The sequence below is a fragment of the Acipenser ruthenus genome, chromosome 19, assembly GCF_902713425.1.
Source record: "Acipenser ruthenus chromosome 19, fAciRut3.2 maternal haplotype, whole genome shotgun sequence".
Lineage (NCBI taxonomy): Eukaryota > Metazoa > Chordata > Actinopteri > Acipenseriformes > Acipenseridae > Acipenser > Acipenser ruthenus.
The window spans coordinates 15,780,758-15,801,876 of NC_081207.1; the positions used below are offsets into that span (position 1 = coordinate 15,780,758).

The following is a 21,119-nucleotide window of genomic DNA, read 5'->3' on the forward strand; positions in this document are numbered from 1 at the left end:
TAGCTGTACCCTGCAATACTTGCGATGTGAAAATAAGTTTTTCAGTTTATGGAATTGTGCATTCTCAGCTGAGACACAGCCTAAAGCCAACAAACATCGCCAAACTAGCAAAAGTGTATATGAACAAATAAATCGAACGGCCTTGTGAATAGTTCCAGTTAAAAACAATACGTTGAACATTGTTCTTTCTTTTCTTTTTTAACAATCAAGTTTTCAACAGCGCATTAGAACAACCAGTTAGGTAAGTACTACACTTATTGATTTAAATTTGAATACACTAGTTATCTTTGTATTCTTTCATATTTTCATATGCATTTGCGGCTGTGCTGTTTTGATGGTATCAGTGTGCAAAGAATGTTAAATGCTGCCTTATTTTATTTTTTTTCCTCTGTCCTGCTCTTATACGCTCTGTACACTATACACTTCGCATTTATTTATACAGTGTTCAACACTAAAATTAGAGTTTGGTAGTAAAAAAAAACAGTTACAAAGAGTACAATGAAAAAATGCGAAAAATTTGCTTTTCCTGAAACGAAATTGCTTTAAGGAAACGCGATAAAATCGGGGCCCTGATTATTACAGACTATTATTTCTCCCTACACCCCCTCTGCTACCGGCATCTAATTAGCTGTACCCCCCTCCCTCCGCTCCCCGGCTTCCAGAGCCCGCTCCATCTCCACCCGTGCCCCTTAGAGGTGGAACAACCTACCCACGGATATCAGGACTGCTCAGTCCCTGACCACCACGCGACACCTCCTCAAGACACACCTGTTCAAACAGTATCTGTAAACCTCGCAACCCCTCGACTATACTGGACTATATGGCACCCAATTGTATGAGTACTTGCATCACCTTGTAGTTACACTTAACTGTGCCACACTGCTGTATTCTACTACTGCTCTCAATTATAAGTATTTTCTGTATCTTGTACTTGATTTTACTTAAAGGTAACCGTATTTACATTTTTTGTAATTGCTCTTAATTGAAATCATTCTTATCCATTTATTGTACTTACTACTTGCTCTTAATGGAATTTACTCGTATAAGCATTGTTTTATTATAAGTTTAAATGCTCTTAGTCAATCACTCTCAAATGTAATTATTTACTGTATTTTTCTTCTTTTGTTGAATTTGCTCCTACTTACTACTGACTTTATTGTATTTTATAACTACTCTTATCTATAATGTGATATTTTGTAACAACTGTAAGTGGCCCTAGATAAGGGCGTCTACTAAGAAATAAGTAATAATGTAAAGGCATCTGGTTTGTTTAAGGAGCTGGAATCAGCGGAGATGCACCTCTCAGAGATTTGGTTTCATGGGAAGATGGAGAACAGACAGGCTGCTGAGCGATGTCTTCAGCAGTACTGTGCAGAAACGGGTGGAATGGAGGGGACCTTCTTAGTTCGCGAGAGCAACACTTTCGCGCAGGATTACATAATAGTCTTTTGGTACAGCTTTCCTCTTCCATACTGTAGAGTTGCATGCACAGTATGTAGCATGTATACTTTTAATATATCTGCTCAAGTTAGTCTAACAACTTATTTAGAAAATCAACCAATGCACATGTTCTGTTTAATCAGGAGGTTCAAAATCAATTGCAATATACAGAACTGTATCGAAAAGCTTACTGAAACCTTACATTAATGACACTGTATTGATACACGTTTGAACTATTTTACAAATAAATTAAATGATACAACATAAAAGTAGACAATCCTAATAATAATAATAATATAAAAAACATTGAATACATATGAAACGGGAGACAGAAGATTGTATTTGCAAACACCGCACAGGTGTCCAGATTTATTTATTTTTATTTATTTTAGCCCGCAGAGGGCGCTGTTGTCCATGGCCTGTATACTGCCGACAGTAAAACAGGACCATGGGGTTACCAACACAGGTATACCATTCTGTGCACCTACAAGTGCTCAAAAATAATAATGAAAACAGAAGGCGAAAGAAAAAGATAAAATAAAACACAGTAATAAAACTACAAACAAACGTGCTGCTTATGCAGTGCCCCCACTGCTGCTAAGCCCGTCAGCACAGGTCTCCGTCCTACACTCAGTTGTCCCTATACAATGGGGTTGGCCAGGGTTCCCTGTATGTCTACACATGTCCCCTCGGGTACGTAATTATTTATTTTACTTTGTAAATTCGTTTTAAGGACTCCTGATCCTTGTTTCACTCTGGCCTCTTCTGCCAGCGACACTGTATTTCCCCGAACACGGCCACCCGAGTGCACAACCAAGGGCAGTTCTTATGGGCCGAGCAGTCTCCCAAAGCCCGCTCCTCAGCCACTCAGAGAGAGGGAAAGCACACACACCCTCTTCCCCACCTCTCCGTGTCATCGCCATGACCGACAGGCGGATCGTACGAGACTGCTGCCCTCTAACTGCAGTCCCACGCATGCGCCAGATAGTCAGTCCAGATCTCCCGTTACAACATATTTCTGAATTGTTAAGGAACAGAAGCATTAACATTTAACTGTTATATGTTAGACACACTCCACACAAACTGTCAAGGAAAAAGTGGCGTGTTATATTTCCACGTTGTGTATTTTTGTTTCTGTTTGTCTAGGAAATCAGGGAAATGTAATCAAATCAGAATTAGATCCAACGAGGTTGGCGGCACTAAGAACTACTTTCTGACTGATAGTCATCGCTTCGGAAGCCTGCACAGTTTAATACAACACTACAAGAAGCGTCCATTGAAATTTAAGCAGTACTTGACTGATGCTGTGCCCAACCTGAACCTCCATGAGTACCAAAGGTCAGTCTACAAAGTCTTGGTGCCAAATACTGGCCAATCAAAATGTGTTTTAAATTAAATGAGCATGTTTGTTCAAATAGAGTAAAATATTAACAAATCAATATATCAATGAAAAAAGTGGGGTCTGTGCAGTTGATTGAAATGGAGGATCTAAATAGCGGCACTAAAGATACTGTTAGATGTTTGATTTTCATCACCTCAGTTCATACATTTGAAATATATCAGTGGCTGTACTTAGTTCCAACCCCATTAAGTCCAGTTTTATTACAATGAATCTTGTCCTTGTTACTGCACTGGTTAGATTGTTAACATTCTGCTTTCAGATGGTTCTACAGCAGCCTGTGTCGAGAGGAAGCAGAAGAAAAGCTGTTCAAGGTACCGAGGGATGGAGCTTTCCTGATCCGAGGGAGAGAAGAGCCGGGTTCGTTCGCCATTACTTTCAAGTAAGGATTTTCTATGACGAGGAACACACACTTACACACATATTGTTTTTTTGGTAAAAAAGTTGGGCAGGTATGGATGTCTCTGTCCTGTTAAATTAGATCCCCTTAGGAAAGGCAAACGGTGTGCTAAGAAGGACCTTGATAGGCTGAACAGCAGCTTCTATTATATTTGTTTGTTCTAATTCAATTAACAGGAAACTCAATTTAAAAGAAATGTATTTCTGTTTTTCCCATAGGGCTGAAGGGAAAGTGAAGCACTGTAAGATACAGAGGGAAGGCAGGATTTATATTATAGGAACATCTGCCGAGTTTGAGAGCCTGGTGGAGCTTGTTAATTATTATAGAAAGACCCCACTCTACCGGAAAATGAGACTGCGCTACCCTGTCACTGAGGAGCTTCTGCAGCGCTGCAGCACGGTATGCAACATTCTTTCTTGTATGAAGCAGCATGCTTTCCTATATGAAGCTAGTGTGTCTTTTCTGTGGGAGGTTGTCAGGTTGAAAGTTTGGTAGATTCTCCGTCTTCTACTAGTCCCCAGTCCTAGTAATAAAACCAACAGAATATAGATGTATTTTGTAATGAGATGGGTGTAGACAACATTTTTTTTAACAAAAACAAAGCAGCCACGCTGTCACAATGAATTGCATTCACTTAATTTGTTCTAGCACCTGTAACTTGATTGTGTCCAGCCTAACAACACATCACTGCTGGTGAAGCTGCTGGTTGCACAGTGTGCACGAGAGACTACCAGCAGAGCTGTGAGCAGCACTCTAAAAGGCTTCTGTTTTTTAATGCTTCATGTTTAATCCATTCATCGGCATTGGAGACGTCATTCAAAAACCTACAAGATGGCTACCATATAGCCCCCTCATGCCTAATTAAGCTGTTTTGTGTGTATTTTCCAAACATTGTTTGCCTTCTTTCCAGGTTTCAACTTTTGTTGACGTCTATGGTACTAAGTATGTGGATCCCTCCGAAATAGAAGCTTCAGTGGTAAGCTTTTTGAACCACTCAAATATGTTAAAAATGTAGCCATTCTGAAATCATAAACATAATACTTCTGGAATGTGTAAAGCACAGTGTACATGTCTGTCATGATGTATTAGAAAGGGTTTAGGCCTATGTGAAGCAATACAAAATAGCTGCACATTTTTACATAAAAAGTGTTAGCGGGGTTCTGAAACATATAGCGTTATACGTCCCTATGTGTTGCTACAACTGTTTAAATAACGTACCTGTAATTTTTATTTTCATTGTTAATATCCTGACAACTTTTTACATTTATAACTTTAAAGTCTGTTTCAAAATGGCCGCTCTAGTGCACTGGGGTTTGAGATCTGTCCTCTAAATCAGTGGTGCGCAAAGTGGGGATTGGAGCGCACAGAGAGTCAGTTAGGAGGCGTGACTATGACTAAAGGGGCAGTTCTGTACATGTTTTTAAAGGATAGAACATTTTAAATAAATACATAAATGACAGCTAGTTAGTCCAAGTTCTTACCTTTCAAATGAGCCATTGACAATCACTCTAGGACTTGTAGAACTGGAGAAATTATGTTTTAAGTGGCGAGTGTGAGTGAAATTGCAGTGAACAGAGACGAAATGACAGCTACCATGTATGGGGCGACAAGTGAAAAAAAAAAAAAAAGGCACTAATGTTTTAACAGGCGTTTCTTTCCCAGATTTAACGTAAATCACGTAGTTTTTCCTAGATTAAACCAAAAAAGGCCAGGTTTAGCTAAATACATAAATATTAACAATCACATTCTTAAAAGTCAGAGTGTGGCAGCTCTGCAGCAATGCCAAATCAAACGGGTCAATGAGCGTGGGCTTGCATGTTAGCTTGAGATATACCAGTAGCTGGGAATATATATATATATATATATATATATATATATATATATATATATATATATATATACACATTTCCTATAGTAAGTATTCACCCCCCCTTGCACGTTTTCACAGTTTACCAGAAGCCCTTACCCAGTGCGACTTAACTCTTGCAGTTGTCACAAAAAATACACGTTTCAAGAATCACAGAATGCCAGCATTGTGCTCAACTTCAAGATGGAATTGTAGCTGTAGGAAATTGTACCCAGGATTTAATTTTGAACAGAACACGATAGTATTGCAATCTGTGTTTTGAACTATGAAAACGACCACTGAAAAATTGCTGGATTTCAAATAAGACGAGCTGTTGTTGAATGCGGTTCTGAAATGAGTGGACTTGCAAGTCTTTTTTTCATACAACACTGGATTTTTAATTTGATGTACAACCGACGGTGAGTCTAAGATTTGGTGTAAATTTATACACGTAGCTTGTGTAAGTGTGGGTATTTATTAAGGACTTCGATGTATCGTTAATCAGTGAAATAGGTTTTATTTAACCCGAAATAAATTCTACCGTCCCATGCAACAACAGTTCAACCTTGTTTACATTGCCATCTTGTGTGTCTGTCTCCACTCTCGACCACAACAGCAAAGCAGGAAGTAACATCCTGTCAAATAATGCAGTAAGTAAACAACATTACTTTTTAGACTAAGTCTCCCTAGCAAAAGCAAGGCTTATGCAGTATTACAAAAATAAGTTACAGAGTCTCTTAAATTATACAAATAAAACATAATAAATGTAGTTCATCTATTACCATAAACTCGCTTTGCTGCTATACTTTGTTCTGCTTACACTAGGATAAACAATTGATAAGTCTATTATTTTTTATTACAGGTTTGTAGTTTGTTATTATTTTGTTTTTTAATGCAGCCCTTGCTTTGTAAAAGAGAGGTAGTGCGTAGCTGGTCTCTGGCCTGCAGTTCTACACTCTGGATCACTCCTCAGCTCGGCTCACAGAATCAACGGGCGACGAACGTTCTAACATTTAACTGAAGTGTGCAACTAACCACACATGCGCAAAGAAAAGTCCAAATATCTCGGTAATTACTTGATCGATTTTGTTGGTTCCACAAAAAGGCACTCCTCGTTAACAAATTTTTACGCCATTCTGTATCTTTAAAACTACCGAACGGATTTTCACAGTCTATTCCAAAAAAAAAAATCTCTGTGACACAGACACCAAGCATGCCAAATGGCGTCTCTGAAACGGCCGAGAAAACATACCTCTCAAAATCGGGTTTAAACAAGAAACTGTCTCACTCTTACTATAACGGCATCATCGTGCCCTTATAATATATATATATATATATATATATATATATATACGGTGCCTTGCAAAAGTATTCAGACCCCTGACCAATTCTCTCATATTACTGAATTACAAATGGTACATTGAAATTTCGTTCTGTTTGATATTTTATTTTAAAACACTGAAACTCAAAATCAATTATTGTAGGGTGACATTGGTTTTATGTTGGGAAATATTTTTAAGAAAAATAAAAAACTGAAATATCTTGCTTGCATAAGTGTTCAACCCCCACACATTAATATTTGGTAGAGCCACCTTTCGCTGCAATAACAGCTTTAAGTCTTTTGGGGTAAGTATGTACCAGCTTTGCACACAGTGTCGGAGTGATTTTGGCCCATTCTTCTTGCAGATTTGCTCTAGGTTGTTCAGGTTGGTTGGACAACGCTTGTGGACCGCAATTTTCAAATAGTGCGACAGATTCTCAATGGGATTGAGATCAGGACTTTGACTGGGCCACTGTAGGACATTCACCTTTTTGTTCTTGAGCCACTCCAAAGTTGCTTTGGCCTTGTGCTTAGGATCATTGTCCTGCTGAAAAGGCGAATTTCCTCCCAAGCTTCTGTTTTTTAGCAGACTGAAGCAGGTTCTCTTGCAGTATTTCCCTGTATTTTGCTCCATCCATTCTTCCTTCAATTTTAACAAGATGCCCAGTCCCTGCTGATGAGAAGCATCCCCACAGCATGATGCTGCCACCACCATACTTCACTGTAGGGATGATGTGTCTTGAGGCATGGGCAGTGTTAGGTTTGCACCACAGATAGCGCTATCTCTAGCTCTATCTTGGTCTCATCTGACCACAAAACCTTTTCCCACATCGCAGCTGGGTCACTCTCATGCTTTCTGGCAAACTCCAGACGTGCTTTCAGATGGTACTTTTTGAGTAACGGCTTCTTTCTTGCCACCCTCCCATACAAGCCAGTGTTATGCAGAGCTCTTGATGTGGTTGACTGGTGCACCATTACTCCACTCCCAGCCACTGAACTCTGTAGCTCCTTCAAAGTAATTGTTGGCCTCTCTGTGGCTTCTCTTACAAGTCTCCTTCTTGTTTGAACGCTGAGTTTTGAGGGACAGCCTTTTCTTGGCAGTGCCTGGGTGGTGTGATGCAGCTTCCACTTCCTGATTATTGATCCAACTGTGCTCACTGGGATATCGAAACACTTGGATATTATTTTGTACCCTTTCCCTAATCTATGCATTTGTATTACTTTATCTCTAACTTCTGTAGAGTACTCTTTGGTCTTCGTTTTCCTTCAGATTCACAGCCTGACCAATGATCCTTCAACAGTGGGGTTTTTTATCCAGAAAATGTGACAGCAACTTTAATGGTTCACAGGCGGAGGCCAATGGTAAGGTAATTGTGTCCTCGTTAGGGCAATTTTATCAGTGTAAACTGGGAGCTTCCACAGCACAGGGGTTGAATACTTATGCAAGCAAGATATTTCAGTTTTGTACTTTTCTTAAAAATATTTCCCAACATAAAACCAATGTCACCTTACAATAATTGATTTTGAGTTTCAGTGTTTTAAAATAAAATATCAAACAGAATGAAATTTCAATGTACCATTTGTAATTCAGTAATATGAGAGAATTGGTCAGGGGTCTGAATACTTTTGCAAGGCACTGTATATATATATATATATATATATATATATATATATATATATATATATAAATAAAAGGCTGAATTGAGGAGCTGTAAAACTTACATAAGATCATCCTGCAGAAAACTGAAAATGGAGATATTCCTTTTTTTACCTGTGTTGCCACAATTAATTGTGGAACACCTGTGCAGCATAATAAGCCTTTTAATTAATAGCCTAAGCTTATTAATTGTAGTTGTGATTGAAATTTTAATAATATTAATGATGATAACAATAAATAAAAAATGGCGTCAATCTTCTATATAGTCAAGATAGTCAATTCCACCTTTTCTTCCGTCCCTGTCAAAGCAGTGCATCATGGGAATCCAGAGTTCCAGTAGCGACTTATCCCCTCTCTGTATAATGTAAAATCTGCCTCATTTCCTATTCAAAGCCTTCTCTTTTTAAAACGATTGTATTTTTAAACACGATTTACGATGTATGTAACATTCTTAACACCCTACACAAACCTGATGGTGAAACAAGCCAATAATCACGTTTGTATTTAATTCTATAAAATCGGAAAATGACTTTGTTTTTTTTTTAAATTTATTTCTCTGCTCACAGAGCTAAAACAAAAAAAAACTGTCAGCACTTTGGCGATAAAAACTTGTCTCTCGCCAAGATAAGCACCAACTAAGATGTAGCTTTACAGTAAACTAATGTGACTCATCTGCATCTCCATCCATTTGTGTTTCTTTCCATCTGATGATGTAAATATCCTTCTGCCTGGTGTTGATGGCTGAAATGTAATGCTGGCTCCAGGGATCAGCTTATTTTGCCTCCCTAGCGCATCAGCACACACAGCGGCTGTGATGCTGGCTCTGGGGATCAACCTAAATGCAGTCTCCCCAGCGCATCAACATCACAACCGTCTGGATTGAGCTAAGTAGTGTACATCTCTGGGGTCTTCAAGTGGGCACCTTCCATCCTCGGTGTTTCATCCACGACACCTCAGGAGGGCTCAACGATGATTCTGGCATCCCACCATCACACCCCTCCGTCCCGTACTCGACTCAGCCCAGCTTACTTTCCCGTACATCAGCGTTGCTTTCTTTCTATTGTGCTTGAGATCCCCAGCCAGAATCTTTCTGTCTCAACCACAGCCAGTTGCTGCTCCTTTCTGCTGCTTCAGATAAGTTCTTCACTGTGCGACTCAACTCTTGACCACTGAACCCGACATCTCTGAGAAACCGGGTTGTAGAGTGTGCGACAAATCCTCGACAACCCACCTCCACTGGGTAAACCCAGACTCTCCATCCTCACTGTTCCACTTCTGCAGCTAGTTGAGCATACCGAAATTTCTTCCTCTCATACGCCTCTTCCACATCATCCTCCCATGGCACTGTTTACTCTACCAGATGAACAAGGCGTGCTGATCCAGACCACAAGACAATGTCTGGTCGAAGGTTAGTGGTGGCAATCTCGGGTGGAAAAATAAGCCGTTGACCAACATCTGCCAGCATTTTCCAGTCTCTAGCAGTTTCCAGTTGTCCTGGGCGAGGCTTGGTTTTAACACCTTTTCTTGGCGGTTGCTCTCCTGGATGGAGGAATATTGTCTTTTCTGTGTAATGCTTTGATGGAACTGGTGGCAACTTATTGGTCATGTTACGCTTGTCTTCCAATGCTAAGGCCAAACATCGCAGCACCTGGTCATGGCGCCAAGTAAACTGTCCTTGGCTAAGAGCCACCTTACATCCTGTCAAAATGTGCCTTAATGTTGCAGGTGCTGAACACAAAGGACATGAGGGATCCTCTCCTACTCAGAGGTTTAGGTTCTGTGGTGATGGGAGAATATCATATGTTGTCCTGATGAGGAAACTGATCCTGCTCTGTTCCATTGTCCATAGGTCTTGCCAGCCTTGTGTTGTTCCACAGTCTCCCATCTCATCCTTTCTCCCTGCTTGGCTTGGGAAACCGCTTTTCCACACCTCATCCTCTCCTCCTGCTTTTGCACCTTGTTGACTACCATCTTCCCCCGTTGAGCTGGGGTTGCCTTGTGCCATGTAGAAGGAGCTGAACTGAGACCAAGACCCCCCTCTTCCATGCTGAACTTGCCCCATAATATCAGATTCGAAGGGCAGCCTTTGCATCTTCCATGGCTTTCTTTGCCGCCCACTTCCATTTTTTAACACAGGTGCTGCCTCCCTTACGCATTTGTTGCATAAATCTACTAATGTCATTTCCAGTCAGACCATGGTGCACTTAAACTCCTCACTTAAAGCAGAGACTGGTAGCTGCAGTATTCCTTTACCATAAAGTCCCACTCTGCTGAGGCAGCGTGGAACTCCCAACCATTTCCTGACGTATGAACTGATTAAAGCTTCCAGCTTCTCAACTGTTCGATATCATCAAAAAGACATAAAAAACAGGTCTCTAGTCGTTTTTTCTCAGAAAAAAGATGAAAAAAACATTCAATGGCCGAGTGAGACCGACAGGAGCCGAGAGAAACCAAAAAAAAGGGGCGGATCTAAGCAATACACTTAGCTCCTGGCACCACAGAGATAACACAGACATAAGAACATAAGAAAGTTTACAAACGAGAGGAGACCATTCAGCCCATCTTGCTCGTTTGGTTGTTAGTAGCTTATTGATCCCAGAATCTCATCAAGCAGCTTCTTGAAGGATCCCAGGGTGTCAGCTTCAACAACATTACTGCGGAGTTGGTTCCAGACCCTCACAATTCTCTGTGTAAAAAAGTGACTCCTATTTTCTGTTCTGAATGCCCCTTTATCAAACTCCATTTGTGACCCCTGGTCCTTGTTTCTTTTTTCAGGTCAAAAAAGTCCCCAGATTCAGATCACCACGTAGTCTTCTTTGTTCAAGACTGAATAGATTCAATTCTTTTAGCCTGTCTGCATACGACATGCCTTTTAAACCCAGGATAATTCTGGTCGCTCTTCTTTGCACTCTTTCTAGAGCAGCAATATCCTTTTTGTAACGAGGTGACCACAATATTCTAGGTGAGGTCTTACTAATGCATTGTAAAGTTTTAAGAGTAATTTGCCATGTCTCTGCCCAGTTCTGAATGCTGTCTAGATCATTTTGAATGACCTTTGCTGCTGCAACAGTGTTTGCCACTCCTCCTATTTTTGTGTCGTCTGCAAATTTAACAAATTTGTTTACCATACCAGAATCTAAATCATTAATGTAGATTAGGAATAGCAGAGGACCTAATACTGATCCCTGTGGTACACCACTGGTTACCTCGCTCTATTTTGAGGTTTCTCCTCTAATCAGTACTTTCTGTTTTCTACATGTTAACCACTCCCTAATCCATGTGCATGCATTTCCTTGAATCCCTACTGCGTTCAGTTTGAGAATTAATCTTTTATGCGGGACTTTGTCGAAAGCTTTCTGGAAATCTAAATAAACCATGTTGTATGCTTTGCAATTATCCATTGTCGATGTTGCATCCTCAAAAAAATCAAGCAGGTTAGTTAGACACGATCTCCCTTTCCTAAAACCATGCTGACTGTCTCCCAGGATATTATTACCATATAGGTAATTTTCCATTTTAGATCTTATTATAGTTTCCATAAGTTTACATATAATAGAAGTCAGGCTTATTGGTCTGTAGTTACCTGGTTCGGTTTTGTCTCCCTTTTTGTGGATCGGTATAATGTTTGCAATTAACATAAACAAACAAGATAGCTGCTTTTGCATCCAGCGCTCAAAGAATATCACATACATTTGCAGAGCTTTTTGGGATGTTATAGTAATAAAATAATGACTTGGATCGCATTATTGAGGAGTTTGGTGATAAAACGAGTGATCAGGAGATGATTTATTGGTATGCACTACTATGAAGAGGTATGTGAAAAATACAGTGAACAAGGGGTGGGGTGGGGCTGGAGATGCAGTACTGAGTGTCCTGTTGATAAGCAGCGCCCTTTAAACCTGTTTTACTGTGAAAAAAAATACTATTAAACAGCGCATCTAAAATAAACTGCACGTGTGAAAATAAATTGGATCTGATGCGCCTGAGACGCGCTGAATAAATGGACCGCAAAGGGTTAATGTTCAACCTTTTATCTACTACTTTACCTTTATTTATAGAGATACTCCTTGATTTGGTGGGCTTGAATTGCATTCGTGCCCATTCAATGTTATTGGTTAATTTGCCCAGTAACTGATTAGTGCAGGCTACTGTTGTAGTCATGGTTGTCATGTCATCCATGTATACTCGAATTGGTGGTAGTCGCATTCAGAAACCAAGCGCTTTTCTCCCACTACCCATTTTGATGCCCTAATAATAACTTCCATTCCCATGGTAAAAGCCAGTGGAGAAATGGTGCATCCTGCCATTATTCCAACTTCTAGGCATTGCCATGTAGTGCTGAATTCTGAAGTTGAAAAACTAAATTGCAAATCTCCAAAGTAGGCTTACACTAAATTTGTTATTGTTATCGGTACACTGAAAAAAATTAAATGCTGCCCAAAGAAGTTCATGTGGCACTGAACCATATGCATTAGCCAAATCCAAGAATGTCACAAGGAGCTCCTTCCTCTCCTTTTTAGCTGATTTAATTTGTTGCCAGATCTCGCTGAAGTGTTCTAACATCCTGGGAAACCTGGAATGCCCGCTTTTTGTACTGAAGTGTCAATGAAGCAATTCTTTAATAGGTAAGTTGACAATCTCTGAGCAATAATGCTGAAGAAACACTTGCCTTCTTCGTTTAATAGGAAAATAGGACAAAACTGACTGATGCTTGTAGAATCTTTATCTTTTGGTATAAAGACTCCACCTGCTCGACGCCATGCTCTTGGTACAACCTGTTTTTCCCATGCCACTTTCATCAATTTCCACAGGACTGTAGAACCAGAAGTACTCTTGTATACTGTGTACGGAACTCCATTAGGCCCTGGAGATGGTGACACCCTTGTTTTTTTTACAGCTTGCTCTACTTCTTTCCACTTATGCACAGTCCTCCATTTGGTATTCTGGTGGATTGATAGGTGGGATGTCTGAAGGAATTGACACAGACTCCTGCCTTTTTGAATCTGTATGTGTTTCCTCCAAATATCTCTCCAGCTCAAACTTAGATGATTTTTGTTTGCCATTTTTCTCACTGGTGAAAAACTTCTTTACAAATTTGAATGTATCTTTATAAAAGTTAGTTCTCGCATGCTCTGCGCAATGTTGCAAGCTTATCTTTTATGACCCTTTATAAGAGATTGAGTCCCTCCTTCTGACTTTGTTCTGCTCTACTCCATTACTTCCTCAGCTGCCTCCTTTATCTAATTAAGCGTTCAATCTCCTGCTGCCGTCTAGACTTTCCAGGAATAGTTTGTACTTTTTCCTTCCTTTTTTCAGCTCCAAACCTCTCGCTTCCAAATGCGTACATGATGTCCCCAAATGTATCCAGCTTCTTTTCAATTGTTCCAATTAACCTTTTCACCGCAAAACAGAAATCTGTGTTTACTGTGTCCCACGCAGTTTTCTCACAATCTTGGCCATTTAACTCCAGGCTTGTGCCCGTTGAGGTTCTTTTCTCTCTACGCTGGTTCATCTGACCAGGTTCACAAGGATCATTAGGTTCATTGCTAGTTGTCCATGCAAGTCATCCTCACGTCTATGACAGGGGTGCTTATATCCTGCAAACTGTGGTTTGCTTCCTGTCAATGGATTTCATTCGACTGACTTGACTAACTTCGTAAGAAGTACTGATCAATGCGAAGCCCTTGTCCCTTCTCCCTCAAGCATTTATTTCTCCCTTGATGGATCTTAAAACCCCTGACCATTGTCGCCTTGCTCCAGCCGTTAAATATATCTAGGTAAATCGTATTTAAAAATGCAATCGTTTTAAAAAGAGAAGGCTTGGAATAGGAAATGAGGCAGGCTTTACATTATATAGATAGGGGAAAAGTCGCTACCAGAACTCTTTGGATTCCCATGATGCAACGCTTAGGCACAGACAGAAGTTCCAATGTTAAATCAGCAGAGTTGACCATCTTTGTCTATAGAAGATCTTTGGCAGCGTATAACCCGAGATTGTTTAAGCATGTTAACAGATGGCTTAAAGGTCCCTTATGCTGCGTACGCGGCGTAGTGGTGTGCAGTTTGATTCTTTTTTCTGACTCGATTCGTTTGATTCAGTTCAGTTTGGTGAACCGGTTCAACAGATGTGTTCTTTTGATTCACAGATTCACTTAAGCAAAATAATTCTGTCTTGGCTGAATCACTGGGCTATTTGAACTGAATCACTGGGCTATTTTAACTGAAAAATGTCCAAAAAGGATCATTGATTGTCTGGGTAGTTGCAGTTTGAAGTGATCTCACTCATTTTTTGCGATAGGTTTTAGAGTAAAGTGTCTAATATACTGAAATCCTGTAGTAATGTACACTGTCTGGTAAAATTACAAATTATTTCAAACAAATCAAACCAGTTAAGCCCAAAGAAAAAGACTACCATGAACTATTATATATATACAACTCAATGTAACCGATGTAGTTATATAAAAAATAAAAAAAAATAAAAACAAAAAGTAAAACGTTAGTACAACATCAGTAGTCGAGATTATGAAACTGACACCATTGTGGCTCCAACATAGAGTCAGCAACATGTACTAAACTAAACAGAAGAGGCGGAGGGGTAGCGCTATACATAAGAAATAGCCTTGAAGCCCAGGTGTTAAATCAGGACAAAGAAAACAATGCAGAATCAATATGGGTCAGAATAATGGACACAAATTCAAAGGGCATAATAATAGGAGCATGCTATAGACCGCCAAATTCAGACGCTGAGCAAAATAATCTGTTGTACAATGACATTCGAAATGCGTGTAGAAAAGGAGAAGCCATACTAATGGGGGATTTCAACTTCCCCTGTATAAAATGGGAAAACCCAATGGGGGGCACGACGGACGAAATTGAAATGGTGGAAATGACAAATGACTGCTTCCTAACGCAATTTGTCAAGGCACCGACTAGAGGGGAGGCATGCCTTGACTTAGTCTTTTCAAATAATGAAGACAGAATAACTAAAACAGAGGTCAGAGAGCCATTGGCAAACTCAGACCACAACATGGTCTCATTTGAAATATTTTTTAAAACCCCAAAAGTAATGACTAAAGCTAAGGTTTACAATTTTAGAAAAGCAAACTACGAAGGTATGAAACAGAGACTAATAGAAGTAGATTGGAGTAAAATAGAGAAAACATCCACAGAAAAAGGGTGGCTGTTTTTTAAAAATGTAGTACTAGAGGCACAAAACAATTACATGCCAAAAGTAGACAAATCTAAATCTAAAACAAAATGGCCAAAATGGTTTAATAGATCAATTAAAAAAAATATTCAGCGAAAAAAGGCACTTTACAGAGCGTTTAAAAGGGACCAAAAACAAAGCACACAGAAAGAGTACTTGGAACTGCAAACACAAGTCAAAAAGGAAGTTAGAAAGGCCAAGAGAGAGATAGAAATCAATATTGCTGAGGGGGATAAAACCAATTCCAAAATGTTTTTCCAATATTATAACAGCAAGAGAACATTCAAAGAGGAGGTTAAATGTCTAAGAGACACAAATGGCAAAATCATAGATGAAGAAAAAAAAATAGCAAATATATTAAATGATTACTTTTCACAGGTTTTTACAAAGGAGGACACGGACAACATGCCCAACATGTCGACCTGTTCCTATCCAGTTTTAAATAACTTTAGCATAACAGAGGAAGAAGTGTTAAAGGGACTAGGAGCTCCTAAAATAAACAAATCCCCTGGGCCGGATGAGATCCTCCCAATAGTACTCAAAGAAATGAAAGAAGTTATTTACAAACCGCTAACCAAGATCATGCAACAGTCTCTTGACACAGGGGTTGTACCAACAGACTGGAAAATAGCAAATGTAATACCAATCCACAAAAAGGGAGACAAAACCGAACCAGGTAACTACAGACCAATAAGCCTGACTTCTATTATATGTAAACTTATGGAAACTATAATAAGATCCAAAATGGAAAATTACCTATATGGTAACAATATCCTGGGAGACAGCCAGCATGGTTTTAGGAAAGGGAGATCGTGTCTAACTAACCTACTTGACTTTTTTGAGGATGCAACATTGAAAATGGATAACTGCAAAGCATACGACATGGTTTATTTAGATTTCCAGAAAGCTTTTGACAAAGTCCCGCATAAAAGATTAATTCTCAAACTGAACGCAGTAGGGATTCAAGGAAATGCATGCACATGGATTAGGGAGTGGTTAACATGTAGAAAACAGAAAGTACTGATTAGAGGAGAAACCTCAAAATGGAGCAAGGTAACCAGTGGTGTACCACAGGGATCAGTATTAGGTCCTCTGCTATTCCTAATCTACATTAATGATTTAGACTCTGATATAGTAAGCAAACTCGTTAAATTTGCAGACGACACAAAAATAGGAGGAGTGGCAGACACTGTTGAAGCAGCAAAGGTCATTCAAAATGATCTAGACAGCATTCAAAATTGGGCAGACACATGGCAAATGAAATTTAATAGAGAAAAGTGTAAAGTATTGCATGCGGGCAATAAAAATGTGCATTATAAATATCATATGGGAGATAGTGAAATTGAAGAAGGGAACTATGAAAAAGACCTAGGAGTTTATGTTGACTCAGAAATGTCTTCATCTAGACAATGTGGGGAAGCTATAAAAAAGGCTAACAAGATGCTCGGATATATTGTGAGAAGTGTTGAATTTAAATCAAGGGAAGTAATGTTAAAACTCTACAATGCATTAGTAAGACCTCACCTAGAATATTGTTTTCAGTTCTGGTCACCTCGTTACAAAAAGGATATTGCTGCTCTAGAAAGAGTGCAAAGAAGAGCAACCAGATTTCCATTACACGAGAGTAGATGTTAAAACTTCATGCTGATTTGAACTCGGCTCTCGCCAAGATAAGCACCAACTAAGACGTAGCTTTACAGTAAACTAATGTGATCCATATGTGTCTCCCTCCATTTACGTTTCCTTCCATATGATGATGTAGATATCCTTCTGTCTGGTGTTAATGGCTGAAGTGTAATGCTGGCTCCAGGGATCAGCTTATTTTGCCTCCCTGGCGCATCAGCACACACAACGGCTGCGATGCTGGCTCCGGGGATCAACCAAAGTGCGGCCTCCCCAGCGCATCAGCATGACAACCGTCTGGATTGAGCTAAGTAGGGTACATCTCTGGGGTTTTCAAGTGGGCACCTTCCATCCTCAGTGTTTCGTCGACTAGCCCACGACACCTCAAGAGGGCTCGACGGTGATTCTGGCGTCCCAGCATCACCCCCCTCCGTCCCCCACTCAACTCAGCCCAGCTTACTTACCTGTCCCCAGCCAGAATCTTTCCGTCTCAACCACAGCCAGTTGCTGCTCCTCTCTGCTGCTTCAGATAAGTTCTTCACTGTGCGACGCAACTCTTGGCCACTGAATCCGACGTCTCTGAGAAACCGGGTTGTAGAGTGTGCCACAAATCCTCGACAACCCACTTCCACTGGGTAAACCCGAACTCTCCATCCTCGCTGTTCCGCTTCAGTGGCTAGTTGAGCATACCGCAGTTTCTTCCTCTCATACGCCTCATCTACAGCATCCTCCCATGGCACTGTTAACTCTACCAGGTGAACAAGGCGTGCTGATCCAGACCACAAGACAATATCTGGTCGAAGGTTAGTGGTGGCAATCTCAGGTGGAAAAATAAGCCGTTGACCAACATCTGCCAGCATATTCCAGTCTCTAGCAGCTTCCAGTTGTCCTGGGCGAGGATTGGTTTTAACACCTTTTCTTGGTGGTTGCTCTCCTGGGCGGAGGAATGTTGTCTTTTGTGTGTACTGTTTTGATGGAACAGGTGGCAACTTATTGGTCATGTTACGCTTGTCTTCCAATGCTAAGGCCAAACATCGCAGCACCTGGTCATGGCGCCAAGTAAACCGTCCTTGGCTAACAGCCACCTTACATCCTGTCAAAATGTGCCTTAATGTTGCAGCTGATGAACACAAAGGACATGAGGGATCCTCTCCTACCCAGAGGTTTAGGTTCTGTGGTGATGGGAGAACATCATATGTTGACCTGATGAGGAAACTGATCCTGCTCTGTTCCATTGACCATAGGTCTTGCCAGCCAATCTTGCGTTGTTCCACACTCTCCCATCTCATCCATTCTCCCTGTTTGGCCTGGGAAATGGCCTTTATACACCTCATCCTCTCCTCCTGCTTTTGCACCTCGTTGACTACCAGCTTCCTCCTTTGACCTGGGGTCGCCTTGTGCCATGTAGGAGGAGTTGAACTGAAACCAAGACCCCCTCTTCCATGCTGAACTTGCCCCATGATATCACCAATTCGAAGGGCATCCTTTGCATCTTCCACAGCTTTCTTTGCCGCCCACTTTCTTCCAGTTTTCAACACAGGTGCTGCCTCCCTTACGCATTTATCGCGTGACTCTACTAATGTCATTTCCAGTCTGACCTTGGCGCACTTAAACTCCTCGGTTAGAGCAGAGACTGGTAGCTGCAGTATTCCTTTACCATAAAGTCCCACTCTGCTGAGGCAGCGTGGAACTCCCAACCATTTCCTGATGTATGAACTGATTAAAGCTTCCAGCTTCTCTACTGTTGTCAAAGAAACCTCGTACACAGTCAGTGGCCACAGCAACCTCGGCAGTAGACCAAACTGAAAGCACCAGAGTTTTAGTTTACCTGGTAGAGCGCAGCTGTCTATGCTCTTCAACCCTTCCAATGCTTGTTGTCTAACTTCTCCCACACGAACTGTGTCCTTTAGATCCCCGTCGTACCATCTCCCAAGACTCTTCACTGGCTTCTCAGACACTGTTGGTATTGCCTCACCATTAATGAAGAATGTTTTATCTACTACTTTGCCTTTAATTATAGAGATGCTCCTTGATTTAGTGGGCTTGAATTGCATTCGTGCCCATTCAATGTTATTGGTTAATTTGCCCAATAATCGATTAGTGCAGGCTACTGTTGTAGTCATGGTTGTCATGTCATCCATGTATGCTCGAATTGGTGGTAGTCGCATTCCAGAAGCCAAGCGCTCTCCTCCTACTACCCATTTTGATGCCCTAATGATTACTTCCATTGCCATGGTAAAAGCCAGTGGAGAAATGGTGCATCCTGCCATTATTCCAACCTCTAGGCATTGCCATGTAGTGCTGAATTCTGAAGTTGAAAAACTGAATTGCAAATCTCCAAAATAGGCTTTCACTAAATTTGTTATTGTCATCGGTACACTGAAAAAATCAAATGCTGCCCAAAGTAGTTCATATGGCACTGAACCATATGCATTAGCCAAATCCAGGAATGTCACATGGAGCTCCTTCCTCTCCTTTTTAGCTGATTGAATTTGTTGCCAGATCACATTGATGTGTTCTAAGCAACCTGGGAAACCTGGAATGCCCGCTTTTTGTATTGAAGTGTCAATGAAGCAGTTCTTTAATAGGTAAGCTGACAATCTCTGAGCAGTAATGCTGAAGAAAATCTTGCCTTCTACGTTTAATAGGGAAATGGGACGAAACTGACTGATGCTTGTAGAATCTTTTCCTTTAGGTATAAAGACTCCACCTGCTCGGCGCCATGCTCTTGGTACAACCTGTTTTTCCCATGCCACTTTCATCAATTTCCACAGAATTCGTAGAACTCCTGAAGCACTCTTGTACACTCTGTACGGAACTCCATTAGGCCCTGGAGATGATGAAGCCCTTGCTTTTTTCACAGCTTGCTCTATTTCTTTCCACTTAGGTGCACAGTCCTCCATTTGGTATTCTGGTGGATTGATAGGTGGGATGTCTGACGGAACTGACATAGGCTCCTGCCTTTTTGAATCTGTATGTGTTTCCTCCAAATATCTCTCCAGCTCAACCTTAGATGCTTTTAGTGTGCCATTCTTCTCACTGGTGAATAACTTCTTTACAAATTTGAATGGGTCTTTATAAAAGTTCGCTCTCGCACGCTCCTTCTTTTTGTAGCGTTTCCGTAGGCGCTCAGCTCTGCGCAATGTTGCAAGCTTATCTTTTATGACCCTTTGTAAGAGATTGAGTCCCTCCTTCTGACTTTGTTCTGCTCTTCTCCATTGGTTCCTCAGCTGTCTCCTTTCTCTAACTAAGCGTTCAATCTCCTGCTGCCGTCTAGACTTTCCAGGAATAGTTTGTACTTTTTCCTTCCTTTTTTCAACTCCAAACCTCTCACTTCCATATGCGTAGATGATGTCCCCAAATTTATCCAGCTTCTTTTCAACTGTTCCACTTAATCTTTCCAATGCAACGCAGAGATCTGTGTTTACTGTGTCCCATGCAGTTTTCTCACAAGCTCTTGGCCATTTAACTCCAGGCTTGTGCCCGTTGAGGTTCTTTTCTCTCTTATGCTGGTTTGTCTGACCGGGTTCACAAGGATCATTAGGTTCATCACTAACTGTGTCCATGCAAGTCCTCCTCACATCTATGACAGGGGTGCTGATATCCTGCGAACTGTGGTTTGCTTCCTGTCGCTGGATTTCATTCGACTGACTTGACTGACTTCGTAAGAAGTACTGATCAATGCGAGGCCCTTGTCCCTTCTCCCTCAAGCATTTCATTCTCCCTTGATGAATCTTCAAACCCCTGACCGTTGTCGCCTTGCTCCAGCCGCAGACACAAACCTGGAGTTCCATGTCTTTGTTAACTGCAGATCTTGAACTAGTCTTTTGTGAAGTACTCTCCATACTCATATCCGTTTCCGTTCCTAAGTCGTTAACCGTGTTGTCCAACGTTGAGTCATCTTCCGCCCCCGCTCTCGCAGACTCTAGGGGTATTTTTCTCTTTAATTTCTTAGAAGCCTTGGGCGGGTGTCTCCAGCATCCTGTAAACACAGAGCTGGATACTGCCGACAAGGGTAGCTAACCCTTACCAGCCCCAATGGGGTCTCTTTCCTCCTGTCAGCTGTCTCTCCAGGCTGTCACAAGGTCTTTCCCTTGTTGCCAGCTGCACTATTCACAGCAGTCACTGGACGTATCCAGATCTTCATGATTTCCATTACACGAGAGTAGATGTTAAAACTTCATGCTGATTTGAACTCGGCTCTCGCCAAGATAAGCACCAACTAA

General features: G+C 41.0%; 1 protein-coding gene across 1 annotated transcript in view; it reads left to right on the forward strand.

Annotated features, from left to right (window-relative positions):
* The window catches only part of LOC117424336 (1-phosphatidylinositol 4,5-bisphosphate phosphodiesterase gamma-2-like), a 71,642-nt gene that overhangs the window by 28,829 nt on the left and 21,694 nt on the right, over positions 1-21,119 (forward strand). The window contains exons 17-21 of the mRNA XM_034040577.3: positions 1,276-1,451; positions 2,587-2,778; positions 3,102-3,221; positions 3,458-3,638; positions 4,150-4,215. Coding sequence (XP_033896468.3) covers positions 1,276-1,451; positions 2,587-2,778; positions 3,102-3,221; positions 3,458-3,638; positions 4,150-4,215 — 735 coding nt within the window. The remainder of the gene's footprint in view (positions 1-1,275; positions 1,452-2,586; positions 2,779-3,101; positions 3,222-3,457; positions 3,639-4,149; positions 4,216-21,119) is intronic.